The sequence below is a fragment of the Rhizophagus irregularis genome, chromosome 14 (assembly GCF_026210795.1).
Source record: "Rhizophagus irregularis chromosome 14, complete sequence".
Lineage (NCBI taxonomy): Eukaryota > Fungi > Glomeromycota > Glomeromycetes > Glomerales > Glomeraceae > Rhizophagus > Rhizophagus irregularis.
In genome coordinates, this window is record NC_089442.1 from 977,074 (window position 1) to 1,004,302 (window position 27,229).

General features: G+C 26.7%; 4 protein-coding genes across 4 annotated transcripts; 1 reads left to right on the forward strand and 3 right to left on the reverse strand.

The window, feature by feature from the left end:
- Positions 1-1,520: 1,520 nt before the first annotated feature.
- Positions 1,521-2,906, reverse strand: OCT59_005905 (uncharacterized protein; the record flags this gene model as incomplete). The annotated part of the gene is made up of 2 exons (XM_025324884.2): positions 1,521-2,778; positions 2,896-2,906. 2 exons carry the CDS (start codon positions 2,904-2,906, stop codon positions 1,602-1,604), a joined length of 1,188 nt encoding a protein of 395 aa, XP_025183908.2. The 3' UTR covers positions 1,521-1,601.
- Positions 2,907-5,910: 3,004 nt separating this feature from the next.
- Positions 5,911-8,251, reverse strand: OCT59_005906 (uncharacterized protein; the record flags this gene model as incomplete). The annotated part of the gene is made up of 5 exons (XM_066140924.1): positions 5,911-7,112; positions 7,182-7,536; positions 7,622-7,797; positions 7,877-7,943; positions 8,015-8,251. 5 exons carry the CDS (start codon positions 8,249-8,251, stop codon positions 5,911-5,913), a joined length of 2,037 nt encoding a protein of 678 aa, XP_065997766.1.
- Positions 8,252-16,462: 8,211 nt separating this feature from the next.
- Positions 16,463-17,983, reverse strand: OCT59_005907 (uncharacterized protein; the record flags this gene model as incomplete). Its single annotated transcript, XM_025310278.2, has 1 exon — positions 16,463-17,983. The coding sequence occupies one exon, from the start codon at positions 17,981-17,983 to the stop codon at positions 16,463-16,465; it is 1,521 nt and encodes a 506-aa protein (XP_025183905.2).
- A 3,890-nt stretch (positions 17,984-21,873) lies between these two features.
- On the forward strand, positions 21,874-23,936 carry OCT59_005908 (uncharacterized protein; the record flags this gene model as incomplete). The annotated part of the gene is made up of 5 exons (XM_066140926.1): positions 21,874-22,086; positions 22,170-22,479; positions 22,561-22,790; positions 22,872-22,901; positions 23,079-23,936. 5 exons carry the CDS (start codon positions 21,874-21,876, stop codon positions 23,934-23,936), a joined length of 1,641 nt encoding a protein of 546 aa, XP_065997767.1.
- Between the last annotated feature and the right edge of the window lie 3,293 nt (positions 23,937-27,229).

Below are 27,229 nucleotides of genomic sequence, written 5' to 3' on the forward strand. Positions count from 1 at the left end.
ATGCAAGTATTTTGTAAGTAAAAAAAAGTAAAAAAGGGAAAGACAAAAAAAAAATTTGAGTCCAAAAGCAATTATTTATATTAAAATTATTTATAAGCCTCATTTTATTGGCTTAGTAAAGTTTTTTTTACATAATCATTTTACCAGCTTGGCAAAATATTTTTTTACATAATATCATTACAGCCACTGAAAATCATTTGTTACATAATAAAATGCAACAGACGAATTTAAGCGTCTAATAATCTTATATGTTATTTATGTTACCATGATACAATTCAAATTGTTGATCTATTTTTACAATATTTAATATTGTTGTATAAAATCTTTTAATCAGAGAAGTTTAGAGAATTATCAAGATGAATTATTGTAAAATAATTTGGAGAAAAAAGCAATTGTTGTTACAGTAAGCCATAGATATTATTTGATTATCATGAAGAGCCATGATGTTGAGGCTGATCTGTTTGTATCACATTTTATAGAACTTTAGAATGATAAAAAAATCACGGGTTGTGACATAATCAATCACAACATGATTAGTTATATGGTATTAATCAAATATTATGAAGATAAATATAATATAATCATCAGGAGGATGAATTTTCGGGGATAATGCATTTAAAAGATTTGAATTTATTGATAGATAAGATAAATTTTTAATATTTAATATTCTGAAATATTTGCTTAATCATAAGGGAAAATATTTAATTTATCATGAAGTTAACTATATAGTATGATAAACTCACTTTTTTGATAGAATATATTTGATATTATCATACGGTTAAATACGATTTAAATCTTATAGCATCGGATAACTACAGTATACTATTAAAGTAATATTACAATTTACAATTATTAAAAGTATTTCCTTGTAAAAATTTCTAATAGCCATATTAAAATAAAATTTATTAAAATAAACTTATATAAATTATTGATAAACTTTTCCGTTTTGATCAGGTCGTACGATAAAAAAAAAATATGAAAATATGATGAAATGAAACTTTTTATAGGAAAAGTTTAAATAAAGCTTATAAAGTGGATTAAAAATAGCAAGAATGAAATTTAAAGAACGTTAGATAATTATCATACGAGATGATTATGTTCTAAACGGGATCTTGGTACAAGTAGTCCAGTCCTTGGACTGAATTTATGGTCTATAATTACATCCTATTTTGAAGAGTCCTTGAATCGCCAAAATTCCGGTTATAGGATTAAGAATTTTTTATAGAATTAAATGGAAAATTTCGGCTATATTTATATTAATTAAATGATTAAGTTTATATTTTACATACAGTATATTTGAATCCAACGCTAATACGAGTTTGATTTATTTCTGCCCTTTGAAATTCAAAGTTAAAGACACTTAAACTTCGTTTTTTATCAAATTATAATAATTGCAGATGCAGTTTTAATCTTTCGGGCGTACGTAACATATTTCTTATAATATGTTTATATCTATACATTTTGCAAACAAAAAATTATAATATCTGATATTATAAAAAAAGTTTCGACGTCTCATTGTTGAAAATATGATTTTATTAAAGAAATTCATAATCTTGATTTTATTTATTAAATAACTCAATAAATTACATGAATAAAAATTATTATTGTTTAGTTACAATAAATGTTTCAATTTCTTCAATATCATGAATTACATTTGTATTTATATTACTTTCATAATTAAAGTCATCATTATTAGCATATAAACATTGATCATGATACATAAACAATGAATTAAAACCGAAATCAAATCCAGTGGTGTGATAATCGTATATAGCCTTATTATGATTTTTCACACGACTTATTTTCATATCTTGAGTATCTTCATCGTTTTCAAATGAAAAAACAAAGTTATCTGATGAATGATAAAATCGTAGATTACCATTATAAACACGTAAAAGACTATCTCCAATCGAATTAAACCCAATAGAACTGTATCCGCCAAAGATTTTATTTATTTGCTTAACTTTAACTAAAACTAAACTTTCTACTTGACCTTTACATTTATTTTTAAATGATTCGGTACTAATACCATCAATACTACCACGATAAATAAGATTAAATTTATAACGTAAGGTAAAGGAATCTTTTTTATCAATCCAATTAATAATTATCTTTGCAAGTTTAGGTTTAATAATTTTTGAATCAAGTTTTCCTATTCTAGGTGATATATTAAATATTGTTGGTAAAGTATCTTTGGTAATTTTGTAATAAAATCTTTCAATTTCTTCATAAATTTGATTAGGAATAATATCTTTATATGTTTTGATTTTATAATTAAAATCATCAAGAGAAATTTCCGTAAATCGAATGAGAGGAATAAATTCATTCAACGTTTCCTTTAATGCTCCATAATCCTCATTATTCCATTTGTTTCTGTCACAATTCAAACTTCCCAAACCAGGAGTTTGTTCAATACCCCATTTAATTAAATGATCCCAAACAACAATTTCTTGAATCAATAAGTCATCTCGCTCAAGCAGGTCATAAAGAATATCTTTGTCTAGTTTGAGAAAGCTATCTGAAGCGAGTAATAACTCTGGATCAAAACAAATGGTTTCAAAACAATGATCTTGTAAAATCTTGCAACTTGTTAGGCTACATACAGTATTAAGGACAAAAACAAAATTTTCATGAACCCAATTTTTTCTTTGTTCGATTAAGTATTCTTGTAAAAATTTAACCAATTCTTCAAGAAGAAGCTCATCAGATGCAATTAAAAGTCTAAGTATATCCTCACTCAGTTGTTCTGTCAAATTAAGTTCACCCGTATAAATATACCTAAATATAGAATATTAATATAAATACATTTACAGTGCACAGTATATTATTTTTAAATAAATAAATAATTTACTAATAAATACTCTAAGAATATAATTCAATTAAAAATATTTTTACCTTAAAATCATGTTGAAAATATCTGGTTTGATATTTGGCTTATTGAACATAATCATGTCATCCTTTTTTGTAACCCAATAAGATGAAAGAGCTCCTTTAAAATAAGGAGAACGAGCACGTAAAATTACTGAATGTGCACGAAATTCTTTTGTATTTTCGTTTTCACCAACTTTAATAATAACATTATATTCATCGGCATCATCTAAGATTAATGAAAGGTCTTTCGAAAGATTGAGATAGAAAGATGAAGTCATTTTAATAATAAAATAAAAATGAAAGTTACAAGAGGTTTAAGTTATTAATGACACTTTTTATAGAAATTAGGTTCTTTATAAAGTAAAGTTTAACTATGATAAGAAATAACAATGATGATCTGAATGTTTGTATTCATGTTAAATGTGACACATGTGTTCCGTGAATATATAAAATTCTTTCAACGCAGATCAATGAATAATTTAAAAAAAACTTATAATTCAAGTCAAATTTTAGCTCGTACTATAGTGATATTTATTATATCAATTGAGCGTGATTTGCATAAAATAAATTTCTATAGCCTAATGAATTTATTTAAGTCGAATATGCTAGATCAATTAAGTTAACATTTTTATTAATCCATCTAATCAATTAAAGGAATTATATGAAATATTTGGCACTGGCATAGTTTAATACTAATATATGAGAAAGTATCAATATTTTCAAAAATTTTATATTTTACTTTAGTTAAAAGATTTTCCAAAGGTATATCAAAAATTATCACTAGTTTTCTGCAACGGCAACTTGCAAAATGCATTTTTATAATTTATTTTCACGATTATTAGCATGCTACTCGTGTTATCACGTGATATTAGTAAAAATATTTACAGAAACTCTCCAGTAATATGATTAGGAAATACTCTAATCATGTGGCCCGTCATCTAATGAAATGAGCAGTACGATAATTCCTGAACAATTTTATCGGGGTAGAGTCACTGTTATAATGATTAAAATTACAATATATTCTTTTTGGCGGATACTTACTAATTATTTTCTTATTTTAGTTACATAGAAATAAAATGGAAATACCTTAAAACAAGAATAAAATCTGCATCTTATACAAAATTTCCTTTTAAATTCTAAACAACTAGAGAAGAGTATCAAAAACAATAATGTGAATGTATATTCACTTCCACACTACAAACCCACACACAAACTCGCACTTCCAATCACAATCACTCCCAACCCACACTCCATCGCTCCTTTTCGTCTCCCATCACTTCTTCTCGTCTCTCATCACTCCTTTTCGTCTCCCATCATTTCTTTTTGTTTCTCATCACTTCTTTTCGTCTCTCATCACTTCTTTTCGTCTCCCATCACTCCTTTTCGTCTCCCATCATTTCTTTTTGTCTCTCATCATTTCTTTTCGTCTCCCATCACTCCTCTTCGTCTCCCATCACGTTTTTTCATCTCTCATCACTCCTCTTCACCTTCTCATCACTTCTTTTCGTCTCCCATCACTTCTTTTCGTCTCCCATCACTTCTTTTAGTCTCCCATCATTTCTTTTTGTCTCTCATCACTTCTTTTCGTCCCCCATCACTTCTTTTCGTCTCCCATCACTCCTTTTCATCTTCCCATCATTTCTTTTTGTCTCTCATCACTTCTTTTCGTCTCCCATCACTCCTCTTCGTCTCCATCACTCTTTCTCATCTCCCATCATGTCCTATTTCTCCTTTTTGTTTCCTATCACTTCTCATTGCTCTTTTTTACTCCCTTTCATCTTTTGTAAACGTACGTAGTACGTTCAATCAAAGTTTAAGGACGTACAGTACTACTTACTATCTTTTTTTTCTGATATAATATATTTTTAAGCTTTCCGTCTGTAAATATATATAGGCAATCTTGAATACAAAACTCAGTTTGTACTAATTTACATAATGATGTCATTCATAAATTACTGAACTTAAAATTCAATTGAATTATAGGAATTATAGAAATTATACAAATTTGTTCCAGTGAAAAATAAATTAGTCACTAAATTTATTTGTCAAATGAACATATCAAGGAGTAAATTTCTTTATAAATTATCCAAGCTAGGAAACTAGTATATGAAATATAACTGATTTGTACAGTAATTATAAGTATGATTGCACCATATACTGTATTATGAATCCACCATAAAAAAAAGGAAATCATTCCTGAAAATATTATATAAACTTTTTATTTTGTAAACAAAAATAATTCTTTATATAAGAACTTTTCAAAGCTCATAATTTAATATTTATAATCAACTTTATAATAAATTAAATATTTTCAGCATAATAAATATTGTAAATTCTTCTTATCTATCGATGAATTAGAACCTTTTAAATGCATTATCCCTTCGAAAATTCATCCTAGTGATGATAACTAATATTATAATTATAGTTATTTTTTGGGCCATGCAAACTTGATTTTTTGGTTCTTATAACATAACAATTTTGAAAATGACCCGGCAATCCGGCTTTTAATTTTTTTTTTCAAAATATTTTATATGTAAAATTCATATGAAATTTTTTTTTTTAACTTTTAAAAAGATCTCACCCAGTATAGTAGTAATAATAATAAAATTTTATTTTTGAAATTTAACAAAATACTGATCTGGCCGGGATATGAGAACCGAAAAATTAAATTTACATCTAAAATACATATAATATAAAATATAAAATACAATATATCTGTAAAGTCTGTAAAGTTTAAATAAGTAATATAAAGTTTATAATATACACAAGCATAATGTTCTGCTTAGCTTAGTGATATGGTAAAAACTAATAATATATTGATTTTATTTAAATTTATTCATCATGAATTTTATATAAATAGATATTGGCACATGAATTTTTTTTAGCTATTTGAAATTATTAATAATATTTAAAATTATAAGTGACAATTTAATAAATATTTAAAAAACAGAAAATAAAAACTGTAGTAGTGGTAATTTTATTAAATGTTTAAACAAATAATTTAATTTATTGTTCTTTATTTCCTATTTTTAAGTTTTTCTAATCTATTTTGAGCTTCACTCCTTGTTCAGCTGATTTTTTGTACCAATAAATAGCTTTATCTAAATTCTTAGTAATTTCTTCTTCATATTCATACATGTTAGCAAGATTACATTGAGCTAAACTGTTTCCTAAATCTGCTGCCTTTTGATATAATTCAAATGCTTTTTTCTTATCAGTATCAGTTCCAATTCCATGTTGATAGCAATATCCTAAACCATTTATTCCAGATGAATTTCCTAAATCTGCTGCCTTTTGATATAATTCAAATGCTTTTTTATTATCAATATCAGTTCCAATTCCATCTTGATAACAATATCCCAAATTATTTATTCCATATGAATTTCCTAAGTCTGCAGCCTTTTGATATAATTTATATGCTTTTATCTTATCAATATCAGTTCCAATTCCACATTGATAACAATATCCTAAACCATTTATTCCAAATGAATTTCCTAATTCTGCTGCCTTTTGATATAATTTATATGCTTTTTTCTTATTAATATCAGTTCCAATTCCATATTGATAGCAATATCCTAAACCATTTATTCCAGATGAATTTCCTAAATCTGCTGCCTTTTGATATAATTCAAATGCTTTTTCATTATCAATATCAGTTCCAATTCCATTTAGATAACAATATCCTAAACTGCACATTCCAGATGAATTTCCTAAGTCTGTTGCCTTTTGATATAATTCAAATGCTTTTGGCTCATTAATACTAATTCCAAGTCCAAGATAATTCAAATCTCCAAGTAAGGCAAGAGAATTCGAATCATTTTGATTATTTAATAATAAATTATTAAATTCTTGTAAAGTTAGATTACGGCTATTAAGATAAGTTAGAATTTTTTGTTTACCTACTTCAATATTATCAAAATTAATATTAATCATATCATTAACTATTGTATCAAAGTTAATCTCAAATTGGTTACTTGATGACATCGAAGATTCTATTTCTTTTGTATTCATCGTATTGAAGTTTTGAATAACTTGAGACAAATCTCCAGGTAATGAATCAATATTTTTAGAAATTTCACCATCTAAAATTGGCTGCTGATGATTAGATGATTGTGTAATTTTATTATCATTAAATAAATGAAAGTCTTTGATAATTATATTTTCTTTTTTTATAATTTCTTTTAATTTATCAAACACTTGGTTGATAAATGGACGATTATCAGGTTCAGTATTCCAACAATCTACAAAAAATATATATTAATTGAAATTTGTATTATTATTTTTAAATCATAGGTTTAAATAGTATTTACCAGTATAAATTTTTATATATTCTTCAGGTGTATCAGGAATGGGTGTCTCTCTAAGACCTTGTAAAATTTCCATGGCCAAACCGAGATCGTTCAATTCATTACAAAAAGGTGGTCGCCCACTAGAAATTTCCCATAAGAGTATACCAATACTGTAAACATCACTCTTCTCATTTAATGAGTATACTTTTTGCTGGTTATTGTAACTATTTCTTTTTCTATTGAATATTTTTGGATCAACATAAGCAATCATTCCAAATACTTTTGATTGAAGGCTGGATGATTCTTCAATCCTTTTAGAAAGTCCAAAATCGGCCAACTTAACAGTATTCTGATGAACTAATATATTATTTGAGTGCTAATATTAAGTATAAAAGATTAAACTAAGATAAATGGGCATTAAATAAAAATAATTATAATAAATCATAAAATTGATTAATTACCAAATCACGGTGCACGATTCCTTCACCATGTAAGCATGATACTGCACAAACCAGTTGAAATGCAAGACTAAATTTATCTTTCCAAGTAAGATTTTCGAAATTTTCTTTTAAATAATCTCTAAGTGTTCCACCGTCAGCATACTCTATTACCAACGAATATTCTTTGATTTGATTTTCTTTTAAAAAGAAAAACACACAAGTTAATTAATGATTATATGTTAAAAAATGATTATTGAAAACTTATCATATTCCTACTGAAAGTTGTTACGCCATAAAAACGGATAACATTATCATAAAAGTCAACTTCACGATGATGTTGAATCTGAATAAATAATAAATATATATATATTAGAAATGCAAATATTATAATAATTGTATTGATATTATAATTACCTCACGAACAATTGCTTTAATTGCAGCATCATTTAAATTATAAAAATATTTAAGTGCACAACATTTATGAGAATCCTTCCAATCTGCACGATAAACTTTTCCGAAGCCTCCAGAACCAATTTCTTGAAGATTATAAAATTGGCTAAATTCATAAAATTTAATAAGTTTTTTAGAAATTGCTTCTTCTATCCAATTACACTCATTTGAATTATTAATAAGTTCAGTGTTATTAGACATTGTTAAGTGCAAGAAAATTTTTACTGCGGAAGTTAATTTTACGGTTTTATAAAGGTTAGAATTTAAAATAAGAAAATACAAATATTTTAACTATTTATAGTTAGGATAGTATCACCAGGCATTTCTATGTAGAAAGTCCGCGTATCTTCTATACAGTTCTGTAGGACTAAGATTGCACAAAAGATCGACACGAAATTTGAGGGAAATAGTAATTTCTGGATAAATTTGGTAAATGGGAAAATTAGAATGTTTTTTTTTTAAAAAAAAATATAAATAAATTTATTTAGAAAACGCAAAAAAAAGAAAATTGTAAATAAACCTTTTCATAAATTTATTTTTATTTGATGTAGAACAAAATTTTAGTGACATGGTGCACGCAAACAAACCGGACATAGCCATGTGATCACCATATATCATTAATATTCCATTATTATTAAACATATATACTAGTCCTTCGCTTCGCTCCGGATAATAAGATTTAAACCAACAATTTTCTTTAAAAAAATATTTATACTTGCAATAATTGTTAGATATGTCTATTGCACAACTATTATTTACCACAACTGATTGGCAGAGTTGCACTAGTATTTACTGAAAGTGATCAACAAAAACACGTTCTCTATTTTTTTTTAATAATATTCAGCTAATATCCTATTATCATATAATTATGTCACAAGCCACAACCCATGATTTTTTTTTATCTTAAAGTTAATAGTTTGAAAATTGTATACAAGAAGTGACACAAACAGATCAGTCTCAGCATCACGACAATCAATAATATTTACGAATTGCTTTTTTTATCGAAATTATTTTACAATAATTTATTTTGATAATATACCCTAACTCTCTAAACTTCTCTAAATAAAAGATTTTTATGCAAAATATTAAACATTGTAAAAATAGATAGATATTTCAAATTGTATCATTATAATACAAATAACATGCAGGCTTAAACACTTAATTTCTATTACATTCTACTATATAATAACGTGGCTGTACTGTGTAAAATATAAATCTATATTCTTAATTACCAATATGATTTCTTTTATTTTTTCAATAGTTTGTTTGACCAAATAGGTATTTAACAACCTATATAAACAAACGATAAGTTTTAGTGTAGCAATAGCTTCAGAGTTTTTTAGCGAACTTGTTTTTTCTCTAGTATGGTTTAAGTAGTCTTTTAAAAAATTTTTATTTTGATAAGTGAACGGTATCCGAGGAGCATATGTTAGTATGACGATCGGGATTTTATCTCAAATGGGCATTAATGCTTAAAGCTTCCTGTAATATAGTCAGCTCTTGTAAAGTTCTGGAAAGTACTGGGTGACGGTAGTGCTTTCTATTATAAATTGTATATATATTGTAAATATATCTTATTTGAGTAAGAGCATTTTAGCAAAAAAAAAAATGTCAGATTTCCAATTAAATTGTGTAATACTTCTGCGTCGAATGTTAATAATAGTGCTCCGCAAAATTCGGGTCTAACCCGGATAATTCAACCCGAGTGAATATGGCAAGCCGAGTTGGACAAAATTATCAGACATTGCGCGATAAAATATCAAGCATGGCTAGACAAAATGTCACTCCGTGTCTGACATTTTACCTGTTTATGCTTGATTTTCATCTGTCCCGTGCTTGATATTTATCTGTATGTGCTTGATATTTTTATCTGTTCATGCTTGATGTTTATCTATCACGTGCTTGATATTTTTATCTGTTCATGCTTGATGTTTATCTGTACATGCTTGATGTTTTATCTGTATGTGCTTGATGTTTTATCTGTACGTGTTTGATGTTTATCTGTACGTGCTTGATATTTATCTGTACGTGCTTGATGGTTTTATCTGTACGTGCTTGATGGTTTTATCCGACCATGCTTGACATTTTTATCCGTCCATGCTTTATGTTTTTATCCATCTGTGCTTGATATTTTTGTCCGTCTGTGCTTGATGTTTTTGTCCAACTGTGTTTGATTTAATCCAACTATGCTCAATAATTTTATCTTTGTCAAAAATTAGTTTCTTTGTCAGCACAGGGTTGATATATTGTTGGTCACATGTTTTAAGTTTAGCGTAGTTTTAAAAAAATTTTTTTTTTTTTATTGGCTTTTTTTTATAAACAAATTTTGTAGAGAATTTTATTTTTAATATAGGCAAAGGCTTAGTTTGATAGAATTTCTTTGGGAATTTTTTTAATAAGATTTTTTTGATAAAAAATTTCGTTAGAAAATTTTTTTCATTGATAGGAACATTTCTGAGTTTTTTTTTTTGATGATAATTTCGTTAAAAATTTTTATTTGATAGAAATTTTATTGGAGAATTTTTTTTGATAAGATTTTTTTTTTGACATATACTTAACAATTTTTTGTGACAGGAAAAATTTTATTGAGAATTTCTTTTTTTTTTTGCAGAAAATTATTTGAAGAATTTTTTTAATAGGGAAGATTTTTTTTTGATAGATAATTTCGTTACTAGAAAATTTTTTTAACAAGTGAGATTTTTTTTTGATAGAGAATTTCGTTAAGAATTTTTTTTTAATAGGAGGGAGTTTTCCTTGATAAAGAATTCTTTTGGGAATTTTTTTTAATAAGTGAAAGTATTTTTTGACGGAGAATTTTATTAGAGAATTTTTTTTTTTTTTGATAGAAATTTCATCATAGAATTTTTTTTTTAAATAGGTAAGATTTTTTTTTTTTATAGATCATTTCGTTAATAATTTTTTTAACAGGAGAGATTTTTTTTTTTGATAGATCATTTCGTTAATAATTTTTTTAATAGGAGATTTTTTTTTTTGATAGAAAATTTCGGTAAAGAATTTTTTTTTTAATAGGGAAAATGTATTTTTTGATGGAAGAATTTCGTTAGAAATTTTTCTTAATCAGGGATATTTTTTTTTGATTGAGAATTTCATTAGAGAATTGTTGGTTGAAAAGTTTTTTTATTTTTTTGATGGAGAATTTTGTTAGAAGTCTCAATAGAAAATTTTATTGAAAATAGTTTTTTTTTAATAAGGGTATCGAGAATTTTGGCTTGAAATTTTTTTTTTTAATAAAGAATTTCATTAGAGATCTTTTTTTATAAAATTAAAAAAAATACTAAATTACATTAATAAGATTAAGATAAAATTAAAAAAAACTATGATAGAATCCTAAGTAGCATAGTAAATTAAGCAAATTTTATATACTAGTAAAGCTCCGCATGAGCCGACATAAATTAAAAAGTTAATAATGTTAACTTTAAGAAAAGTATATAGCAGAAATTTGTTTGCAGTGTTTCTTCTTTTTATCATTAATTGGCATAAAAACATTTTTGAAAATCTACTATTTTAAATACTTTTAATATATATAGGATTGCTAAATGTCGCCTGGGCGATCATCGCCTGGGTTTTTGTATCTAATTTTTGATCGGTTATTATTAAAAAGATATTTTTTAAAAAATTTTTTTGCAAACATATTTATTCAAAATAATCTTATTTAATGAAATTTTATTTACAAATATTAAAATTTAAGTCACATTTACGATTTTAAAGAATAAAATCACCATATTTATTTTTTATTGAAATGTACAAATAAAAGAAACAATAACAATAAATAAAAAAGATAAGTAAATTACAATGATCAAGGAAAAAGAAATAAAATAACAATGGAGTAATGGAAAATAATAGAAGATGAAAGGGAGTAAAAAAGAGTAATGAGAAGTGATAGGAACCAAAAGGAGAAATAGGACATGATGAGAGATGAAAAGGAGTGATGGAAGACGAAAAGAAGTGATGGGTGACAAAGAGGAGTGATGGGAGATAAAAAAAAAGAAGTGATGGGAAGATTAAGAGGAGTGATGGGAGACGAAAAGAAGTGATGGGAAGATTAAGAGGAGTAATGGGAGACGAAAAGAAGTGATGAGAAGATTAAGAGAAGTGATAGGAGACGAAAGGGAGCGATGGGAGACGAAAAAGAGTGATGGGAAACGAAAAGGAGTGATAGGAGACGAAGAGGAGTGATGGGAGATGAAAAGAAGCGATGGGAGACGAAAAGGAGTGATGGGAGACGAAAAGGAGCGATGGAAGATTAAAAGAAGTGATGGGAAGATGAAGAGGAGTAAAAATTTATTAAAATTGTAAAATTTAATAAAAAATTTTCCAATAAATTTTCAATCAATTTTTTATAAAAAAAAGATCTCTAATGAAATTCTTTATTAAAAAAAAAAATTTCAAGCCAAAATTCTCGATACCCTTATTAAAAAAAACTATTTTCAATAAAATTTTCTATTGAGACTTCTAACAAAATTCTCCATCAAAAAAATAAAAAGGCTTTTCAACCAACAATTCTCTAATAAAATTCTCAATCAAAAAAAATAACCCTGATTAAGAAAAATTTCTAACGAAAATCTTCCATCAAAAAATACATTTTCCCTATTAAAAAAAAATTCAAAGATTCTTACCTATTAAAAAAAAGTTCTCAAAAGAATTTCTATAAAAAAAAAACTTCCTTCCTAGTTCCTATTAAAAAAAAAATTCTTTACCGAAATTTTCTATCAAAAAAAAAATCTCCTGTTAAAAAAATTATTAACGAAATGATCTATCAAAAAAAAAAAATCTTACCTATTAAAAAAAAAATTCTATGATGAAATTTCTATCAAAAAAAAAAAAAATTCTCTAATAAAATTCTCCGTCAAAAATACTATTAAAAAAAATTCCCAAAAGAATTCTTTATCAAGGAAAACTCCCTCCTATTAAAAAAAAATTCTTAACGAAATTCTCTATCAAAAAAAAATCTCACTTGTTAAAAAAATTTTCTAGTAACGAAATTATCTATCAAAAAAAAAATCTTCCCTATTAAAAAAATTCTTCAAATAATTTTCTACAAAAAAAAAAATTCTCAATTAATTCTCTATCAAAAAAAAAAATCTCTCCTGTTAAAAAAAAAAATTGTTCCAACAAATTAAGTATATGTCAAAAAAAAAATCTTATTAAAAAAAATTCTCCGAAATTATCATCAAAAAAAAAAACTCAGAAATGTCCCTATCAATGAAAAAAATTTTCTAACGAAATTTTTTATCAAAAAAAATCTTATTAAAAAATTCCCAAAGAAATTCTACCAAACAAAGCCTTTGCCTATATTAAAAATAAAAATTCTCTACAAAATTTGTTTATAAAAAAAAGCCAATAAAAAAAAAAATTTTTTTTAAAACTACGCTAAACTTAAAAACATGTGACCGATAATATATCAACCCTGTGCTGACAAAGAAACTAATTTTTGACAAAGATAAAATTATCGAACATAGTTGGATTAAATCAAACACAGTTGGACAAAAACTTCAAGCACAGACGGACAAAAATATCAAGCACAGATGGATAAAAACATAAAGCACAGATGGATAAAAACATAAAGCACGGACGGATAAAAATGTCAAGCATGGTCAGATAAAACTATCAAGCACGTACAGATAAAACCATCAAGCACGTACATAAATATCAAGCACGTACAGATAAACATCAAGCACGGTACAGATAAAACATCAAGCACGTACAGATAAAACATCAAGCACGTACAGATAAACATCAAGCATGAACAGATAAAAATATCAAGCACGTGATAGATAAACATCAAGCATGAACAGATAAAAATATCAAACACGTACAGATAAATATCAAGCACGGACAGATGAATATCAAGCATGAACAGGTAAAATGTCAGGCACGGTGTAACATTTTGTCAATCCATGCTTGATTTTTCAACCGCCCAATGCCTGATAGTTTAGTCCAGCTCGGCTTGCCATAAGTGAATTTTAAATCGGGTCGGTACTAACAATTTTAATAACCCGTGACCCGCATGACCCAACCCGTCGGGTCGGGTTATTCATTTCCTTGACTCGGGTTTTGACCCGAATTAGACTCGGATAATCATTAAAATCACTGATCACATATTGATTACGCGTTAATATTAATTAATTTTATATAATTTTGTTAGATGAATGAGGTAGTATAGCGAAAATTGCTAAAGACACCTTGCAATTACAGATATGTGTATGAATTATTATTAATTATTAATATTACATTAGCTAATAAGTTTATTTTGATAATTAATAAAGCAACCAGCGTTCCAGTAGAAAGAGTATTTGCCAGTGGAACCGATTTGATAGCTGCAAAAAGATGTAGTCTTAAAGCAGATACAATTAGAGCATGCATGTGTTTAGAGTCCTGGCAGTCATAAAATATAGTCAAATTTCTGTTAAAGCAAGTGATACAATTTCGATTTCATAATTCAAATATAAAGCAATAAATAAACAGGAATTGAAGATATCTTTAAATTCGTGCTTAGCTTTAATTTTAATAATAAAAAGTTGTGTGACCTATATGATCATCTTTTAGATCAATTACCTTGCGTTATTGAAGAAATTATGTTTGAAAAAATATTTTTGATATATTACTAAGCATACAGCAATGAAAATTACTAAAATTTCGGGTTTAACCCAGGTTATTCGAATTAAATATACTCGGGTCGGGTTAAAATCGGATCATTTCTATTTTTGCTGGGTCGAGTCGGATATATTCTCCAAACCCGACCGAATCCGACCCGGTAGGAGCACTAGTTAATAATTTATGTGTAACAAACAATTTTTCGCTCGGTTACACTTAAAAAAAAATGGCGTTATATGAAAATTATACTTAATTTTAATAATTGTAATGAAATATTAATTCAAATTTTTATCACTTTTTTAAAATTTTTGATAAAATACAGATGAATACTAAAATATCGATTTTAAAAGTTGAATATACAGTAATATCAAGTAATTTTGAAATTTGAACTGAATTTATTTTATTAATACTAGCTGTAGCCTGTTGCGTTGCAAACAGGATAAAATGAGTTGAAATCAATATACTATTTTTGCTTTAAATTTAGATAAATTATGATCTTATAATATTGACATAATTTTTTTTATTTAAGTAAAAAAATATATATACTTATTCAAAAAGAAAAAATAGAAAAAAAAAATTAATAAAATAAAAATCATACTTACTGTAGGATTGCAGCGTCAATGCGTCAGTTTAACCTGTGGATTCTCTTCCTTTTCTTTAGTTGTTTTTATCTATAAAAACGAATTATTAAAGTAAATTGTTAATATTATTAGTAAAATTAACCATGTAGAAAGCAAGTTAATATAAATGAGTACCTAGGTTGAGTTTAGTGAAATTTATTGCTTCTATGGATCCTAGAAAACAAAAAATAATTGTACGTTAAAGGTTCAATCCCTGATCTAGATCTAAGCATAAAGACGAATAATAATATCTATACATAAAAAAAATACTATGTTAAAATAAATAAAAAATTACATAAAAACACAGGATGTGAAATATTTTTCTTAAAAATCTAAATTATATTAAGAGTTTTGATCAAGAATTTTTATTAATTTAATCAACTTTTATTAAAGAATTTTTGAAAGATAATGAGATAGAAATTATAAGTTACGATGATGAAAAAAAGGAAATGATAGAAGAAGAGGTAAAAGAAATAATACATATCTTAAAAAACATACTGAAAGTAGTTTGAAGATAAAATATAATTTAGAAATTGTTGACGAAGCGCTAATTGTAAAAGAATACAATCTTTTTTGGAAAAAAAGATTGATAATGGGCGATTATAGAGGCTGGCGTGAGAAATGCACAGAAGCCATATGGAAGAATGAATTACTTAATAGTGGAAAATTAGATGACCTTTTCTATTATAAGTACAGAAGTGAATTTGATTGGTCCACAACAATACGTTTTATTAGTAATCGTAATGATTTCACTTTTTATCAATGTAATAGTAATAATACAAAAGATAGGTCATATAAAATTAAAAATTTGATAAAATAACTTCCAACTTACGTGGTTTTGATGAAAAAAAAAGTCAATGGGATTACAACCAATGCGTATAAAGTTTATATATAAGTGAATACATCAGTGCTACTTATCTATAGGGGATAAATCATATTGACTACATATTATAAGCCACAATTATATATTATTAATCATTTTACTAGTTAATTCATATTCACAACAACTGTATATGTATGCGAACATATATTGTACTTTTGACACAACTTACCATAAAGACAAACAATTTTATTAATAATTACTAATTATAACTTATTAGTGAAAGAGTAGAATATATGTATATATAATGAAAAATAGAATATATAATGAAAAAAAATACAATGTATAATTATAACATTAATAATCGTTCACGCCATATAAAAATCTAGTATTTTTATCAATTACTCCTTCATCATAATATTTCTGTACAATTTTAACATGCTCTTGGGTAAAATAATAACATCTATCAAAATGTGTGATAAATTTAATTGGTTTTCTACCTCTCCAACCTTCAAAAAAATTTTTTAGATTATTAACTGAAAACCTCCAATATTCACTAAAGGCAAATTCATCAAAATTTCTTGATGAATAATTTAATAAATAATTTAACACTTCATCACAAATAATTTCATGTCCATGATCATCGCCATCATCTTCTTCAAAATTTATATAAATGTCTAATTTTCTTAATTTATTACAATTTAAGATAATTTCTTTAATACCACCTAAATTTTTCAAATAAGTATTAACATTTAAGCTTTCAATATTTGGACAATTTTTAGCAATTACTTTGAATAATTCTATATTATATACAGCATCTTCCCCTCGAAAATTATTCGATGTATCAATTTCTTTAATATTTTGAGAATTTTCAATTAACCTACAAACTCCATGAGGTGGTAAATATTGTGCTTTGAGATATTGTAGTTTTGGAAAAGAAGCAATTAATAAATACTTTTTCCAATCTTGTACATCTTGTTCTGATAAATAATAATAAATTTCAATTTTAAGCTTTAATTGCTCTAAATTTATCAATGATGGTAAGAATTTTGGTGAGAGCAAGACATTCTCTAAAGAAAATCGTTTTAATGTAACTGCTTTTTTTTCTATTATTTCACTTAATTGTATACATTTCCTTCCACTTTTTATACTATTATGTAAGTAAAGTGATTGTAAATTTTTTTGATTTTCAATAAATTTGATTAATCCCGGATTATCTCTATCACAATTCCATAATTCCAAATTTTCAATATCTAGACAAATTTGCGCGATTCCTAATAAATTATCTGAAATTAAACTTTGATTACATATAATAACAAGGGTACGAAGTTGAGAAAAGCAAGTTGATGCTCCAGGATATTGATATAAGGGTAATGTTGTATACCAACGAAAATTTGTAATATTCTTACAATTATTGATAAATAATTTATAATATTCTTGTTCCAATATTTTATATTTTTCCTGATATTCATTAGAAATATTTATTTTTTTAATTAATCCAAGTCCCATATCATTGATAAGTTTTTGTGAAATTTCGGAAGAAAAACTAATATAATTAAATAATGGTTTATTTAAAAAAGGAGATGAAATTGAAATAACATTATTTTCAATTAATAACCGTTTTGAAGATGTTGGTAATAAGTTAATTATTGTATTATAAAATTTAATAAATTGTAAAGTTTCACAATGCCTTATATAATAAGAAACTTTTTTAAAATTTATATAATTAAGAAGAAACTCATAAGGTCTTTCCCATAATATTTGTACTCCTATAATACACCAAAATCTATTCACCAAAATACATGAATATAAAGAATTTGGAACATATTTCAATTCAGTAAAAATAATCCTAAGACAATCTTCAACGAGTTGTGACATATTTCAAAAATATTAAAAATATTGAAATGTTGGAAAAAAGGTACCATAAATCATAGTCTCTATTTATTATTGTAAGCCACAAATTTGAGTCGCACAATTTGAGTCGCACAATTTACACAATTCTAAGATTATCTATTATTCAATTAAAGCTTAAACCTTTTTAATCTTTTTATAAGGAGTCTACATTGATTGATCAAGTATATTTTTTTCACACTGTGTACTATAAATTATATTTTTTCGATGGCGATGTCATATCATTTATTTTGATAATCTACTCTGAATTTGGCTAGTATTTGGCTTATAGCAAGTTTGCATGATTATATAACCATATGCATGTTTGCCTTGTGAAATAAAAATATACTGCAATTACATTGGCTCTTACCTACTTAATATTTCATAAATAATAAAATCAAGCAAGTTTCATCGGGAAATCAAGTTAAGTAAACAACCAGGATAATTTTGGTAAAGCCGATCATAATTTTAAGGAGAGCTCTATTGGTCATACAATAGAGTTTCAGATATTCATTGTTCAATAGTCTAGAAGAAGGTAAACACGTTCCTTCAAAATATTACTACTTTTGGTGAAGTCTAAATAGTCTAAATGGCTTATTTGACAGATGGATGACATCGCTGAATATTTAATAAAAACTAAATTGTTCAAATAATGTAACCTTAACTATACATAGATTCATTTATTTTGTATCTAATAGCAGAATTCTTATAGCGTAAAATTTTTAATTATTGTTAACACAAATTAAGATTCGTTGCCTGATACTGTATATGAGGTTACATTGTATGTAGATGAATATTAAAAATAATTTATTTATATTTTTTTAAGGTAAAGGTCGTTCTATAACTTTCCTTTTGATAATTTAACTACTTTATATGCTTCAACTTCTTCAATTGTATAAATATTAGTTGTTATTAATTTATCTTCATAATATTTTCTCCAAGAAGATACATTCTCAGGAATAAACATTAAATTGAACTTGCTGTTACTACTCTTTTACGTTTAATATCTCCAATATCTCCAAATGAATCCCAACTAGCACGATAAATAAGTTCAAATTTGTATATTGGATCATCTTCAGCACGAATATACACAGTTGAATCTTCTGATACTTTTTTATCAATATAATAGTAATTACATTAACAAACCCTTGTTTGATAATCTTTGAATCATAAATATATAATTTTGATTTCTCTACTAAGTAATATGGCATAACTTCATCATAAATATTAATTGGAATAATAGCCTCATTCACTTAACGTATTTTATAAATATTCATAGTCTTCATCAGTTAACTCTTCATTATTTTTATTCTCTAATTCAGTTGTTTGTTCGATGCCCATTTAATCAAAGAATTCCAAATGATCACTTCTTCAATATAATTACGAAAGTCATCTTGTTATCTTGTTTAAGTAAGTAAAAGAGCACATGTTTGTCAAGTGACGGAAAATAACTTGAATTAAAAAATCGATAAGGAATATATAATTGAAAAAAACTAGCAGGTGATTTCACCTGATCATGTGAATTATTATTATGACATCATTTGATATTAATAAACTTTTTTTCTCACGAATTGCCTTTTTTAATTTTTTTTTCTTTTTCGTCAACCTACCTCCTTTTCTTTCGTTACACATTTTAATAATGGACTGTTGTGACCTTTTCTTAAATTGATACCTGACGTATATCACCAACACACACACACACATTTTTATAATGAAATTACTTTTATTAATAACTGAAGTGAATTTGTATATCACAATAAATTGGTATCCAGACATTTCACTGAAGTCTTTTCACTGAAACTTCATTTTGCCGAAGCCCTTTCACCGAAGGGATATTTCACCGAAGAGATATTTCGCCAAAAGGACGTTTCGCCGAAATACCATTTCATCGAAGCCATTTTATCGAATGGACATTTCGCCGAATGGACATTTCACCAAAGAATATTTATTTCATTTTGTTATTATATTGTTTTTATACTAAATGTATAAAGAAATCTTTTCTAGATAAATCTTTGAATTGGTAGATTTATTAAATTTACCTCGTTGTTTATAATAAATACATTAATCTTTTTTTTTACTTACTTTTTCGTGAATAAGTTTCAGGAAAATAAAATTATTTATTTATTGCTTAACAATTAATATCAGTTAGGGGATGGCCAGAAATGACGTCATTTCCTAAGGGGGGAGGGGGTTAAGACCATGATGATGTTACACACCTTTCATTTTTAGACACTTGTAGTTAATATAGTTCTAGCCAGAATTGTGTTTTAATTTTACATTTCCTAAAATGAATGATGACATAGGGAAGGGGGGGTCAAAAATCCTAAAATTTAAATTACGTCATTTCTGGCCATCCCCTTACTTGAATGTTGTAGCTAAAATTCGGCGAAATGTCCATTTGGAGAAATGGAATTCGGTGAAATGGATTCGATAAAATACACTTTTGGCGAAATGGCTTCGGCAAAATGGATTTCGGTGAATGTACCGTAACCAATAAATTATATATATTATGATAATTTATACTAATTTGATTTATGTGAAAATTGTAAATTTACTTAAAAATCTCGTAATATACTAGGTATTGGCCAGACGGACATTGTATTGATTTTGAGTTGTTTGAAAATCCTTCACCACACTTCGGGCAATAAATAATTTGAATGATGTGATAATAAAATTTATTAATTTATTTAATAATAAAAAAAATTATTAAGACTAGAAAATTTAATGTTCAATTTTACTTTAATTTTATGTGATAAGTGATCGATTTTCATTTGACGTACTGTACGTCAGTTATCACCTGACCCAAATCGACATTTCATATATATGTTTGATATTAACTAAAAATTAACAACAATAGACCCAGAATCAGCTGAAGCAGTATATATCATTTGTCCGTGTTATTGATTTTAATAATTTTAATATAAACTTAAAATGGTATTTGCAACGAAAATTAACCGACTGACATGAATTTACCCGACTCCTGATATGAATTTACCCGACTCACCATTTCAACAACAATCGTATAGTAAAATTATATATATGAAATTATTTTTTGCAACATGATGTAAAATAAAATATTTAAAAATAAATTCATATAAGATACAAAACATATCAAAATCATTCCAAGATAAAAAACAGAAGACCTTCCATGAAAGATCCATAATCAGATAAATCAAAGAAATTTGTTTTACCATTAAAGCCTTTTTTGAGACAATTATATTATATGCTTATCACATGTTACTTATTCATAAAATGTAAAGATCATCTTTTCGGATTTTCGGTCCGCTAAACCGAAATTGTATAAATGGATATTTTAAAATTAGGAGAAAATGATCGACATTTTATTCTTTTTTTTCTAATACAACAACTTTCATAATTTTCATTATGGGTATAATATATGGTATTGATAGGAACTGTACAAGATTAACAAAGATTGTAAGCGTTAAAAAGATTCAAATAAAGCTTATTAAAGGTTTAAAAACTAAATAAGAACAAATATAACTTAATTGTAGTAAAAATTATTTAAAAATATCTCATCCAATATTTGAATTAATAGGAAATTTGCTATCGGAATCTTACGTTCCTACATAGAAAAGTCAAAGACGTGAAACTCAAGTAGGATTATTACTATCTTTAAAATTTGTACGTCATATCACGTGATGAGACGACAATCCGAGTATTAGACGCTTTTGGCGATAATTTGCGTAAAATAGGCATTATTAAATTTCTCCGGTTAAATAATTCGGGATATTAATTGACCGAATAAATTATTTTGCATTTTAAAATCGATCAGCATAAAAACAAATACGTATAAATAAAGCAGTGTTTTACCTTTATTGATTCGATTCAATATACCAATATCAAATTTAAACATCAAAATGATCAGTAAAAATCTTATTTTCTTATTACCGATACTCGTCCTATTATTAAATCAAGTCTACGTTAATGCCGTGGCGCAAGATTATGTTCCTAGAAATATTGATATAGAGCGTTCGCCTAAAAATATTTTGGTCGGTTCTTACGTTGGAGGAAGAAGCCATCTTAAACCAATGTTAGATGTCGCTACTATATTGATTGAAAGAGGTCACAACGTAAGGATTTTTTCTTTTATTCTACGTGATACTGGTTTTGATCGTCGGTCTAAGTTTCTCCTATTTATATTCTCGATTCATAGGTAATATTATTAACAACAGGAAATTATGAACCGTCATCGGAATATCCAGGTCTGAAACAAATCACATTGGGACCTAAGTACCTGACTGCCAAAAATAGAGATATTCAAGAAGACGTCGATTATAGATCATTGGCCCGTGTTATGGAATTAACTACAGCTGCCTACAACGTAAATTATGAAAAATTTAAGAATGCTGCTAAAGAAAATAATATTGATTTATTCATTTGTGACGCTTTTGTAAACCAACCTTGCATAGATGTTGCCAATAATCTAAATAAACCTGTTGTTGGTTTTACTTCATTCATGCAATGTAATTATAAATAATCATATTCCTCTTTTTTTTTTTTAATAGCAAAACTCAATTAACGAAAAAAAAATCTCTTTTGTTTAGTGATGGAGCCTAAACCATATAAATCTGATCCAGTGTTCGGCTGTAATATCTCATTAGAAAATGAACCATTTTTTGAGAGGTTTAGGTGTGCTTTAGTACAACCTTTACAAATAGCTTATGCTTATAGGCCTTTTACGCGTCAATTAAATGACATAAGAGACCAAATGAATATAAAATCGGTATCGGGAAAAGTTTCCTTAGCTTTGATTGATACTTTCTTCGGTTTTGAGGTAATTTACATTTTATAATTGGTTCAACAAACTAGATAAAATTATCTCATAAAAATAATAACCTTTTTTTTTATCTTAAAGTTACCACAATCTTTGGCACCAAATGTTCAGGTAATTAATGATCCGTACGTTAAATCCGTTCGATGGATAATGATTCGAGGACTTTTCCTTCGGATTATTAAACTGACGGTGGATACTTCCACGGCGGATGATGAACGGATTGTACAGTATATGAAGTTTAGCAAAAATTATAAAAGATTAATTTTCTTCATTCTTTTAAATTAATAGGAAATTGGACCAGTATTATCAGAAGAATATCCCCCACTTACGCCTGAACTCTCGGATTTTATAGATGGACACAAACGAGTTTTATACGTAGCTTTTGGTACACGTTTCTGCGCAACTATCGAGAATAACAACCAAATTTTACAATCACTTGTTGAAGTAATCAACAATAAAATTGTTGATGGTGTAGTTTGGGCACTATCTGAGACATCAAAAGATGATTTCAGTCCATCATTAAACTTTACTGATGGTACACAAGTTCAAACTTTATCAATCTTAAATAATATACATCCGCATATTCATGTTACAAAATTTGCACCACAATTCGCTGTACTTAATCACACCAATACGAAATTATTTTTTAGCCATGGAGGCGCAGGAAGTGCTCATGAATCCCTTTATACTGGTACTCCCATGTTAATATTGCCTTTTGGTGGTGATCAGATGGGTAACGCTCAAAGATTAGAATCAGCCGGTATAGCATTATCAGTTGATAAAAATGCTTTGGATGTCAATGATGATATTTTGAATAAAATCGATTTCTTATTAAAAGATGAGCATATAAAGAAGAATTCAAAGAGAATGAAATATCTAGCCAGAATTAATAGTAATAGAAAATACAGAGCAGCCGATTTAATTGAATATATGTTATATAGTAGTGGTTTAGATGAATATTTAGATGATGGCTTTTTAAAAGAATGGATTCCTGCTGAGTCTAGAATGGGATTTATCAAAGCAAATAATCTTGACGTTTATGGAGTTTTATCAATTATCATTCTTGCACTTATTGGAATTGCATTCAAATTGATTAAATATACTTTAAATCCTTTATCTGATAGAAAAAAATCAAAGCAAGCATAGTTTATTTCACTTTAAATATAAAAATATACACACGATACATTTTTTTTTTTAGTTTATAGATTATTTTTAATTTAAATATTACCAAATTTTTTAGTAATTTATAATTATTATAAATTTTATGTATTATCAAATAATCAAATATTTAATGATAATAATTAATGATAATAAATTTTTTTTAAAATACTATTGGAAAAGTGACGAAGACTTCCACAGTAATTTAACGTGATTTTTTTGATGATGATCAAAAATCTTTGAAAAATGGGACTGTGTTTAACTATAATTTTAATCTTTTTATTCAAATAAATATTTTAGAAGGTTAAATTTTATTTAACTAGTATTTAAACGTTATGATAAAACAAATTGAACTATTTATCAATTTCTAATTAACTAAATTAAAAGAAAAATTTTATTTTAATTGAAAGAACTTTGTACAGTATATTACTTTTATAAAAAGTCGGTTATGGGATATAATGAACTTTTATAATAAAACACTATATAACGCATCCGAACTGAACTTTAACCAGCTCCCATATACACAGTGAAATCCGATATAACGGAACCCCAATAAACCGGAACTGGCCTTATACCGGAACTTTTTTTCGGAACCAAATCACATATATTAAAATAAGTTTGATATAACGGAATTTATTAGTAAAATCTCGATAATAGCTATAACGGAACAAATAACAGAACGGTTATAATAAAAATGGTTCGATATACCGGAACACGTGACGATTCACAATTTTAAACCAATAAAATTACAGTATTTTCACGTGATACAGATAATCTCATTTTTTTTGAGCAACATGATAATTTTTTTTTATAAAAAATTATTTCGGATAGTAAGAAAAAGCAAATTTTTTTTAAGTTTTGGTAAATTTCAGTGTATAAAATTTCTCAAATAATGTTTTAAATAAAAATAATCTAAATTTTCAATGTTCGTCGCACATGTCGCACAAATAAAAACTTGATATAACGGAATTTCATGTGATTTATATATAAAATCCGGTATATCGAAATTTTTAAATTTTTTGATATATCGGAAGTCTCGATATACCGGATATTTTTACTGGAACGGATGGTTCCGTTATATCGAATTTCACTGTGTATTAGTCATTAAATTTGGCCTGGATTCACATGACTGTTCGTTATAGAAAATATAATAATATTATTAGTTCCGGCTAGGATTATCGAAAATTTATGTCAAACGAAATTATAATTCTGGCCACCACAAATTTGTCCTAAATTATCCGGAAGTTCGGTATATTATATAACGAATAAATAATTGCATTAAAATTTACTATTATCATATCAAATTCATCCAATCGAATCTCAGTCATTCTGCATTTATCGGGATTTTGGCGTCGGATTTTTGAAGGATCCCGTGAAAAAGAGTTCCGGGCTGGGTTGCAAAATATGGATAAATGAAGGCCCCTGCTGGGTTGGTTCTATCCCGACCATGATAAAACCTTTGTGCGTGTTTATCATTAATTATTGAATAACGGTTCACGGGTATCCATTTTACCGACATCCCAATGACGTACGTGAAATTACCCGACTCCATTTTAATGAATTACCATTTTACCGAAAAATTACGTAGTGCAGATTGGTCGTACAAGAATATTATTGGTTGCTCATATAAAACTGACTATGAACAAGGCAACCATGATGATATCTATTGCCTAGAACTATTCTCTTTTGGGAAAAGTTACGTTTGTGCCTGCTTCTTAGAACCCGTAATAAACCAAGTTCATAAGGTATTACAGAATATTTATATTTTGTATCCTGAGAAAATAGCATGATGTCAACAATCGCAATTACTTTTTTACTGCGGAACTAATGGATAAATTTAGAAAGCCTTAGATAAGTTGGCCAAAGACTGGAGGGTAGAAACTCAGAAGGTCCTGCCTCCTGTCAATACAGAACAAGCAATATAGTTATATAGTAATTGTATGAGAACACGTTTATTAAATTTTTTATTCCATATTACTATGTATATCTCGTTTTGTACAGTCAAATTTAACCGTGTATTTCAACCAAGAACAACAATAGAAGTAGAATAATTAAAAATCGAAGAGACAGTGTTTCATATTATTCCACATATTCAGTTCTTCAATAATCAACCTCTGTCGTGATCCATAATTTACAACTTTATAATACATTACAATGAACAATGAATGCGGATAACGATAATTAAAGACCTAAATTTTTATTCACCATATGAATAAGAAATACAATTATTTTCGATGATCGTTCACAACTATTACAACTATTGTTGAACATTCATTATATATAATTAGATCAATCAACTGATATCTTTTGATTGAGGGCGTCAATTATTTTTCTTTTTTTTTTTTTTGTTAAAATTTTTTCACAAATAATTCCAAGATTTAATAATAATTTTACTAAAAAAGCACGTTACTGCATGTGCGTAAAACCTTTGTCCTCATTGTTCGGTTCAGTAACTTCAGTTCAATACTTTTTAGTCAAATTATGTTTTTATTTTAACAATAATATACTAACAGTAAATCACGTTTTATGTTGAAGCAGCTATATAGTGTGATTAGGATTATGGTCACTTTTTTCATTTGAATTGTTTTGTACTACAAAAAAAAATCAATTGATTATTTTATGAATACAATTATGATCGATAAATGATTTAGAATTGAGTTGATTCTTGTTTTATACTGAAATGTTTTTTGTCAATGTTATATATAATGTAATATGTTGTTGTCCCTTAAAAAATATTTACAATGATGGAAAATTCTTCTATATAAGTATAACAAGTTTTTTCTTTTTTAGTTTTATGGTGATAAGAAGAATTGATTCGACATGTAAATATTTTATACCAAAGATCCATTATTAATAATATCGATTTTTTTTTAAGCTAGCCGCGTTCAAAGGACTTTGAGATTGAGTATTATCTATTTCAAACATTTGATGTTCATCGATATCCACTGATTTATCAAGAGAAGTAAAACTTCCGGATCCAGGGTCATATGTTGGTTCTGATAGATTTACTATGCACGGCGGCGTTTCAGGGTCGGTAAGATTCTGTGCGGTTTACTTTATCTCTTCTTTTATAACCACTTCATATGTTATTACTGTAGGTTAAAAATAATAATTTTGGTGAAATTTTTATTAACGTGAATCAAGAAAGAAAACATAAATTATTCAAATAATCTAATTATTACGTGTTATTATCATTTTTATGGAAGGTTAGGTAGGTTAGGTTTGACCGCTAGATATAATGTATATTAAAACACGTCTTTACAATGTTATCAAAAAAAAGT